This window comes from Orussus abietinus, unplaced genomic scaffold, assembly GCF_000612105.2.
Source record: "Orussus abietinus isolate OABI.00-Male unplaced genomic scaffold, Oabi_2.0 scaffold78, whole genome shotgun sequence".
Lineage (NCBI taxonomy): Eukaryota > Metazoa > Arthropoda > Insecta > Hymenoptera > Orussidae > Orussus > Orussus abietinus.
Genome location: NW_019394353.1, coordinates 341523 through 351826, shown reverse-complemented (window position 1 = coordinate 351826; position 10304 = coordinate 341523). Strand labels below are relative to the sequence as shown.

Sequence of the window (10304 nt, the reverse complement as noted above, 5' to 3'; positions counted from 1 at the left end):
TAAGTTGCGGAGTATAGCGATAGGTAATGGGAAATGAACGAAATCGACTTCGGGTAACTCCTGGTAAGGCTCCAGACGAAGCAACTTTGAGCAATATTCGATAACTATCGAAATTACCTGCCTGGATGAACGATGAATGGCGGAATGGTGGGGAGTCGCACACGTGAAGTGCTGATGAGGCAGGAAGTGATCAGGAACCCTGGGCAAGTGTTAGTATCAACCTGGGAAGACTTCACTGAATACTGAACATCGCCGACCCTATCGAGTGCCAACCGAAGTGTTCAAAGCTGATGGACACACAAATCTTTCCTGCTTAACAGACTTCAATATACCGATAATGCCAGCTGAAGTCCTTAGAGTCGAAGGAACTGAAGTTCATCCTTAACACTTAATTCCCTGGGGATATCTTCGGACATACCAAAGAAATATATGACGAGAAAAACGTCAAAATTGGTTCTAGAAGCCAACATAAATGTGATGATCTCGCTTACGTTGCAACCCTTTCCCCAGCGATGACGTCTGCTGGAATGAAAACCCAGAGAAAGCGTCCCGGGGAAAGGCATTAGTTTCCCCTTACAACCCTTCATCCCGAGACCCTGAAGCTAGCGAGGCACAACTCGGCCAGGAACAGGGAAATAAGTCCGGGGGTGGCGGAGTAAGGGTCGGTAAGAGTAGACGGAGGTAATCAACCCCGTACATCTCGCGCCGGCAGTACCGAGCCTCCCCGGGGAGCAATATGTTCCGAATTCGGGAAAGATATGTCCGGGATTCGGGACTCCCCTGCATAGGCAACACCGGGAACACGGGAAGCCCCCTTCCGGAGGGTTACCGCTCCTTCCGGGACTCTTCGGCCCATCGCCGATAGCCCGGGATCGTCCTAAGCGGCACGTACCTCGGAGTCCTGGGGGCTTCATCCGATTCCCCGGGACTCCCGGACCGGGACCGGACTGCCATGGAATCAATGAACGGTGCCGGGTTCCCGAGGGAACCCTAGCAAAAGTGCTGGGAGAGTTCCGTTTAGCATAAGTACGTTAGGAGGGACCATCAGCGGGACAAGAAGGTGCACCTTCTTCCTTCCAGGAGTCCTGGACCAACCGAATCCCATTATCACAACGAATTTGCCATGTCCTGATGATGAAGACACGCACTTCGGCTTCATTCTGTGATCTGGTCACATTTCCATACTTCCATATTTACAATTAGACGTAGGGCATCATGAGGGAATTCCCATCCGCGATTCTTGCTCAGGTTTAGAAGCGGTCGTTTCAAGGAATCCCAGCGAACGCGGTGTTCGGTCGATACGGTCTCGGAGACGACAAAAAGTGTCTCCCCACGTGCAAATATTTTCCGCAAACAGGGCGACGCGTTCCCCCGAAGATCCTCTGGGATTCCAATCTTAACAGGGAATCCCTGAGAAGGGACCACCCGATGTAATCAATGCCCACCCGAATGCACCCGGGTCCTAGGGAGTTCCGAGTCAGCCGCTTCCTGCATAAATACGCTTCGCTAACAGGATCGGAATTGAGCGTTGCGAGGATCCCCCAACGAGATTCGGGTAATTCCGGGCCTTACTTGCCCCGCGGCTTTTAGCTACCGGGCCTCCCCTACGCGGACCATAATCTCGTTATGGTTGGCTCATCCTGCACGACTGCCACTCGCCATCGTCTACTGGGGACCCTAGATCAGGGTGGCTAGTTCGGCGCCACTCCGACGCGGCGGATGAACGTTGAAGGCTCTTTCGCTTCGTTGCTGGTCAGCACCACACATTTAATTTCAAATGCTGGTCAGCACCACACATTTAATTCCAAATGCTGGTCAGCACCACACACTTAATTCCAAATGCTGGTCAGTACCACACACTTAATTTCAAATGCTGGTCAGCACCACACATTTAATTCCAAATGCTGGTCAGTACCACACACTTAATTTCAAATGCTGGTTTGCATTTTAACGTCAGCATCTCCAAAACCAAATTCCAAACGACGGAAATCCGTCATTTTGAGTCTGGTTCGTAGATCTCTTTGAAGGTACTTCAATGTCGCCTTAGGTCGCAGTTCGCGATGCACTGTGGCAGTAATGCAGCAGAGATGTTGGGCTATTTCGCAGTAATTATTAAAACATCAAATCCATCCGTAGAGAGGGAGGAGATGGCTCGTCTTATCAGCTCCCAGTGGGCCGCAAATTAACCTAAATGCCGGATATCAGTCGCATCAGCGATGCACCTTGCGCATGTAGGGCGGAGTCCAAGTTTAATTGTAATCAGGCTGAAAGCATCGGCTCTCGACGAGAACCTAACCTAACTCTCGGGAAGGTCGATCGAATTTACGCAGAATACTTTTGGCGCGGGGTTGACTGCCCCCGGCGATCGTAAACCTTCCTCAACTTTCCAACCCGGTGGAAAGAAAAGTGGAGACTCGGAAGATGGAAGACTCTTCTGAGAAGGTGCGACGTGGAAGCAAGGGAGGAAAAACGAGGGAATGTAATTAATCCAGCCTGAATTTCGGAGCTAGGAATCGAACGGGGTGAAAAGTGGGCCGGACTAAAGCGAAGTGAAACCCCCCCCAAATCAGTCGACTCTAATAAGACACTTTTCATTAAGGCTATTCGTCCAAATCGCCCGAAACTTCGACACATGACTCGCGATCATCCAAAAAGTGTCCCGGCACTTTCAGAATTTGGATTTTCAAGATAAAAAGAGATTATTAACTAACCCTAGGAATTAAAGATATTTTTCTCTCGACCTAGCAACGAAAGATGGCCGCCATAGTCTCCCCCTAACCTCTCTCAGTCCCCTCTAGAATTTAACTTTATGCCCCATCTCTTTATTCCTAGATCCATGGGAGAAGTAAAGTCCCGAGGAAAGGGCGACGAGGAGGAGGGTTCTCCCGCGAGATGGCAGCACTAGAGGATGGAGGAGGAACGAGAGAAAGAAGGACGGCGAGATGGGGGCAACGAGAGAAGGAGTGAGATGGAAAGCAGAAGGGAAGAAAGGACGCTTGCAGGGGAATCCTTACTTCCGTGGCAATAGATTTATCACCGCGGCATCCTGCTCGAATATTCAATGCGTTCTGCTTGGGAAAAAAATAAAATAAAAAAGGAAGAGGAAGACCGCGTCGGATACGGAAAGGGGAGAGAAATGGCGGAAGCGGTTTCAAAGCGATATCGAATGAAATAAGATTTGAGAGCGACTCGTTTTAGCGCGTTTATATCCTAGATATGAATACCACGAGCTCGTCTGGCCAATCAAAGCTGGTCTTTTGCCGGGAAATACAATTTTCTCTCAGTAGAGGGTTTAAGGTTATGTCAAAGAGGCGCCAGAGGTCTCGCTCGTGAAACATTTCTCCTAACTGACCGTACCGAATCGCTTTACACTTCACAAAGTGAATGTGGAGGTTGGAAGGAAGGTCCCTACACCCGTGAAATTTAATAATTCATCGAGACTTATGAAAATATCTCGGGGGAAATTTCCAGCGGGGTTTAACCTCGCCTTAAAGGAAGAATTCCAGGTCTCTAGGCATTCGATTCCATTACCGGATCGGGAAGTCGATTACACTCGCAATTTGAGTCGTTCGTTTCTAGCTGGCATCACTTGGGGGGCAGCGTTATCTAAAGCGGATACCTAACCTATACCGGAAGATAGCAACGGGAAAGTTTTCCACGGCGAGTTCGCATCGCTTCTCCTCCCCCTTTTCCGCTTTTTCTTGCCCCTCTATCTTGCTCCTTCGCAACAAGTTTCCGTTTAGAGTTTGCGCGGAGAACTTTTGTCAATTCCAGCCGCTTCTTTCGCCTTCCCTCCGGCCTTAAGTAGGCTGAAGGTTCGGGAAATTTCTTATACTTTGAGGTAAGTATAAGAAGGAGGAAGGGGAAGACCCCGGCAATAAAAGAAGCGGCAATCTTCGACGTTTCCGCTAAAATACTCCCACGATCTTACCCAGTCTCGTATTCGTCCATTCATATCGCCTTAAGCTTGGTATAAACTTTTATATTTTCCTGCCACGACCTTTCCGAATAATAATTTACGTCGGTAGGAAACGTACCGATTACGAAGGATGGGAATTTCCTAGATTTCCCCAAGTGGTCGATATATCAGGACGATCAAAAGGACGGCTTCTTTCGCCAACAAGTCCAGCAAGCTCTGAAAGAAGATGGACGTCGTTTTTTTAAGGGTCTCGGATCAGCGGGGAGATAACAGAGTGTCATTCGATTTTTATTCTGTTATATCGAGGATGAAGAGTGGCTACTAAGAAGAAATAACGCGCCATAAAGACGGGCTTTTAATGGGCCACCGACGCGTGTCGCGCCCATAGCTTCGAACTTCGGCCGCCAGGTCGCGCCATGGCGGGAACTTTAAAAATAGAAGTGAAAAGACAAACGGGGTGGGAAAAATAAACGGGAGGCCTGATTTCTGCCACACGGGATCCAAATGTCAAAGCTTTGCCGGCGTAACGAGGTGCACCCGAGTTTATAAATGTTGCAGTTATTTTCTCTCTTTGCCGTTCCGTATCTCTCGAATGTCAGCCACGAAGCGAGGCGTCTTCGAGTCCTCTCAAAGACGTCTTATTAAACTCCTACGCCCTCAAAGCCGCCATTCCGGGTTATACGAGGACGCGTTAAAAGGAGATCTCGCGGTTTCGAGGGCGAATTAAAAATAATCCCCGCACTCGTTACCGGAAATGAGGTTATGATTCCTAGCGGGGCGTAATGCATTCGGTCGCGGCTGCTCTTTAAGGTGGCATGAAAGGCGCTTAGAAATTTAATCCACGTCGATAAATTTAAATTCAGTCATACCCTTTCCGGTGGTGAGGCCATGTTTAATAATGAAGCGTTAACTCCACGTCGGAAATTATTTCCGTGTTAAAATGGCGGCGTCCATCAGATTGCGAAAGGGACTTCAGAAATCCTTTTCAAATCCTCACCGAGATCCATATGGGTTTAGATTCGGCTGGATTTCCATGGATATCCACCGAAATCCCCTAAATCCATCGACTGTCCCATGGAAAGCCTCCCAACGTTTCCAATGGACGTATAAAAGGAAAAGTTTCATTCACTTCGTCCTCTACAAGAATTCAAAATGGCGGCGGGAAGTCCCGCGAGAGTTATTACGAAAACCGAATGAATCGTCGAGAAAGAAATGGTTATTATCGTTTACATTGATCAAAAGGAGAAGCCCGATAGGCGTGCTATGGGTATATATTTTTTATTTACCTTTTATACGTATAAACATTGTCGTGGAATAGGAATAATTAACGGCGACCGTCGTTGGCACATTTTCCGATACCTTTGAATCTTTCATGGCTTCCGGGACGAAGCATAGAGTCTGAAGTATCGGAGAGTGAAGTTTTCGGTCTCGAATAACGAGAATAACAATAGACGTCGCCAATTAAATTCGCAATTCAATTTAATACTCGGTCGGGACGCAATTAGTGCTGTGGTCGCCAATTAATTAACGAAACCGCGAGTTCGACCACCTCTTGGAGACCTTAACCTCTTTTTATTTCCTGCGAATCAGGAAACTCGGTAGAGTCTCCCAACAAGTACATTTAACAGCACCGAATACTTTAGTCCAAAGTTCTTCACATTTTTGTCACAGGATTTGTTTTTAATTTCACAGCGAGAGTACATCGTAAAGACACATTGATTATTTATTATCACATTTTTCTACACGTTTTTACTATCCGAGTCATCTCCATCACCAAAGACTCGTCGGTTATTAAAGCATCGGGTCCAATTTTGAATTTTCCACTGTTATCTCGAGTCACTTCACGTTTCCTTGCCGATGTGTGAAACTCCTTCGCACTGGATTCGGTTTTAATATGAAGAATGTTGTCTTTTGTTATTCCGGCCCCTGGCATTATTATTATCTTCCCTCGAGCTTGGTGTATCAGTTGTTTGATTAATTCCAATCCTTCCAGAGCTGAACTCTTCTGTCCGGATGTTAATATCCTCTCAAATCCCAGGTCGATGACAGTGTTTAACGATTTCAAAGGATTCATCGTTTCGTCAAATGCTCGATGGAATGTAACTGGTAACGGAGACGCAGCAGAAATAATTTCCCTGCAAGGCTCGGTAGCAATCTCACCGTCTTCCGTTAATGCCCCAAAGACGAATCCATTAACACCGAGTTCTTTCAACAATTTCAAGTCATACAGCATGACATCCATTTCTTCTTGTGAGTAAACAAAATTGCCAGTTCTCGATCGAATCATAGCATACATCGGTACGTCTGAAGACTTTCTTATCTGCTTTATCATCCCTGGAGTAGGAGTCAGTCCTCCTTCGGAGAGAGCTGCGCAGCATTCTAACCTAAAAGCTCCACCAGTAATAGCATTCCTCGCAGAGTCTACACTGTCGATGCAGATTTCCATCTGAAATATTAATCCAGTTTAAAGGCAGGCATTAATTCTATTCACAAGTTAATGTTTCACAAAACACATCTTTGCTACATAACCTCAATAGACATACATTCGACTTGCTAGATACAGAACGTGGTGGAACACGTGGGCGGATAATGTACTTGCCACCTGTTACATCAATGGCGGCGCAGCTCATCTTCCAGAAATGAGTTACCCTTATATATTGCGAACACTGGCCCAAATCCTGCTCCCTGATTGGGCCCCGCCTCGACCAATCAGGACGTCGGGTCCAGCCAGCAGGACCGCGGAGGCGAAATGGAAGGCCGAAAGGAAATCCTGGGAAAAGGAACGCAAGCTGGGAAGGACGATTTGTTTGTCGATCACCGTCGTCTGGGAGTGCAGTTTCGCTGGGAAATCAGTTTTTACTGCGGCACGTTCTCGTAAAAAGGGATTTTACGTATGCGCGACGCGTACCGGCCGTTTCTTCGTGCGATTGGTCGAAGTCGTAAAAGCGTAACTACGCGATTATTAAAATCCGCCCTGGAGCGACGTACGTGATGGACAGCTTTGTCCGTCGCCATATTGCGGATATTCGAGGAAAGAATTTCCGCGACGATTTATCGACAAGGAAGACGAACTGGCGCAATATTCATAACCATCGGTGTAACATGCGTAAATGGCGACGAAGGGAAGAGGGATTTAGACGGGATGTTACAAATGGTTCAGCGATTGCGATACATGGCGCGGTATCTCCTTATACTACTTCCTGAGTGGTACTTCATTTTTTCCTTTCTACGGTCTTATTTCTATGTCAGGGAATAACCTCCACAATGACTATTCAGATCATTGCAAACATTATTACTGCCGGGAGTTAGGAACAATGGGAACTTGAAGTTGCTCCTGGGGAATCCTCTGGGGGGTTTTCAATGGTGCCCTTTACCGATTGTGCCGAATGACAACAAAGTGGAAATCTAACAGGAAACCGGAACGGCTCGCTTTACAATTACATCGAGTGGCGGGAAAGTGGAAGAGAGACCCAATAGGAAAGTTGAATGGACCGGTGCACTGTTGGGGATGAATGGAACCACCCTAGGGAATTTAATAGGAAAAAAAGTCGATGGTAATTACCGAGCAATGAAGAGGTATCGATGTTGGGCATAAGAGACCTGGTCTTTCCCTGATGCATCGTAGTTGTTTAAATAAATAATAAACAACACGATGCATCGTGGGAATTTGGGTTTCCTCGTTGTTTGTGGATTATTGCAATATGACAAGCATATATGCATGTGCATATGGAGATGGGCAACGTCACATAAACTGGGGATTTCCAAATGTAGACCTTTGTAGATGCATCGCTCTTCCTGGTCTCAGCCAGGAGAGGATTATGGTTGACATCGAATCCCCATCAATATACATTGTAAGCCCGCAAACTTGATCTAAAGGAGAGACATCGATCCCTTATCATGTCCTTATTTGATGTGCCGGATTACACCACTGTGTCGGATCAGCCCGGCCGAAGTATAGAACTCATGTAGGCCGAGGTACGCGACAAGTTCCTAAACTCTTCTGGTGTGAAAATGCCAAACTATCCATGAAAGAGAAATAGCTTTTCTAGCCTCCATGATCCCTGTCATTAAACACTAAACCACTTGGACTTAAGGTTTACTATTAAACTATAACTAAACTCTAACCATGACACCATCAGGTCCTAAATTGTGCACCAGGAAGGAACGGGATTCCCATCCCGCTAATCCTCGATGTCGATGGATAAAAAATAGAAAGTCAAGACAATTTCGTGGACATTCCACCTTTCATGATGAATGAGTCTATAGAGAAGGTCCTGAATTTCATTCGGCGAGCCCAATTCGGAGGAAGGTTTCATAAACGAAACCCCTTCGACGCCACCTTAAAAAATAGTGTCTTTTTCGAGTCGACTGACTTTGAGGGAGGTTTCAGTTCAGCTTAAGGTATTCATAGTAGTCGGGGGTTGTATTCCCGATTGCTGGATAAGGGTGGAGGTGGATGTTCCACCTTCTAGTAGGTTTTCGCGAAGGTGGAGGGTACCTACCTATGACTCACGAGTACCTTCCCCTTTACGAGGTAGGTGCCGGTTAAACCGAGTCTCGTCGGCCCACCTTAGGGGCGCCAATCTCATATTCAGCTCTCGTAAAATTTTATACGCCTATCCCACTGTACCGCGACCTATCTATTTGCATACACCCTCCACAGTGTGTGATTCCACGGCGACGCACACCCAGGAAACCCACCACACATCAACGTCAACCCTATCAGGGCGATACTTTCGAGTTCCTGGCAAGTTCCTTCAGCCATTCGGTCGTCGTGTAAGACATCGGGATGGTTTTGCGGCCATTCCGCCTCGGATTCCCCGCAAGACGGTAGACGTAACGGCAGGTGCTTCCGTGGAGATTTCCGGAGGAGCTACTAGGTTAGGAGGACCCGTAAACCGAAACTTAGGATGATGAAGCCTCGTCAATGCATTCGGGGATAACTTGGGCTTCAAAGGTGTTTATTTGATGGCCAGCACTTAATTGGAAACTACTCGTAGGAAGTGATGGTGCTCATGGATGGGTTTACTGATGGTGCGAAGGGTTAGGGAGGTTAGGAACCCCTTTAGCTTTGACGAAACTCTTTCCACAAATTGGGTGCGTCGCTTTGAATCTCTTTTCTCCTAGAATTTGTTTACGGAAAAATTGTTTGAAAATATTCTGGATTAAGAGAAATGAAAATCCACGATCCAAGTCCATAGGGACTTTTCTTATGGCCTCCATATTCACGTTGTTAAATTTTAAACAATTCGGTACACCCAGTTGGGAGAAAAGCTTCACGAGCGATTGACTCTTCACATCCCCTTAATTCCTCCCATAACGCTGGCGATCTTTTTATGGTTCCTCTCGCAATCTGCTGTGTAAACTGCGAAGGGCCCATTATTCCGGAAACCTAACCTCACTCATTGTCACGCGGACACATTCGCTTAACGAATGGTTTACGATTATTAATATACCGATCTCCCCTCTCCGACCCTTCAGCATCCCCTCGTAATACCTCGTTCTATTTAATTACCGTTTGCGTTCGCTTCCGAAATTACTTTGCGGCGATAACTCGGCCTTTATGAGGACCTAAAGTCCACCTGTTTCGCATTTTCCAGAGGGCGTCACTAGCCATCCTCAGTGGCGCTACCTAGGTATATAGATCAGTGTCCTTTGCCCGGATTTCCACTGCGGAAAAGCACCGAAAGCTTTGATCTCTCGATCTCGTAAAGCTCGACTGAGTTGGAAACGAACGATTAGAGTTTTACTCATTTCCGCCCGGCAAACGGAAGGGATGTTCGGAGGTGATTTTCAATTACATGCCACGCGGCGCCATCTTTGAGCCGGAGTCGAGAAGCTATCGACGCGGAAATCGTTTCCAACAATTTCCTACCTCCATAACCGATTGCCATTGATTTCATGCCAATAAATAACAATGACTACGTCTTGATAAACAATATTTTGATAACTAATGTCTTTGGGAATATCCGGTTGTAGATGTATTTCAGATGTAGGGCCTCGTTACGCTGGCGAAATAGGGTCGGATTTTTTTTTCCAGCTCCAGTCAAGGGTTAACCGTGCCCGATCCGAAAAACTACTTCCTATGAAAGTTTCGCGAAACGGTCCACGGAAGAACTTTCGTCCCAGCCATTTTTCGATATCGTGCGTCGTAACGACAAGAATTGCAGTTGCAACTGTTGTGCGGAGCGGTGATCGTTCTCGGTACCACTTATACTTTACTGGGCCCTTCAACAGTTATATCTTTTCTCTTTTGCGATCAGTTGCAGCGAGGAAAGCCCATTCGCATGGTAAACAATCGTAACCGAAGCACTTGATTTTTCTCCTCGAGGAGCAAGGGTCGTAACCCTGCGACCTCCTCGCTGCTACCCCCCTGGCGGCGGAC

At 47.0% G+C, this 10304-nt stretch overlaps 1 protein-coding gene across 1 annotated transcript; it reads right to left on the bottom strand.

The window, feature by feature from the left end:
* Window positions 1-5236: 5236 nt before the first annotated feature.
* Window positions 5237-6528, bottom strand: LOC105703484 (copper homeostasis protein cutC homolog). The gene is made up of 2 exons (XM_012431903.1): window positions 6463-6528; window positions 5237-6365 (listed from the first exon to the last, which is right to left on the bottom strand). Exon 2 carries the CDS (start codon window positions 6363-6365, stop codon window positions 5649-5651), a length of 717 nt encoding a protein of 238 aa, XP_012287326.1. The 5' UTR covers window positions 6463-6528; the 3' UTR covers window positions 5237-5648.
* Between the last annotated feature and the right edge of the window lie 3776 nt (window positions 6529-10304).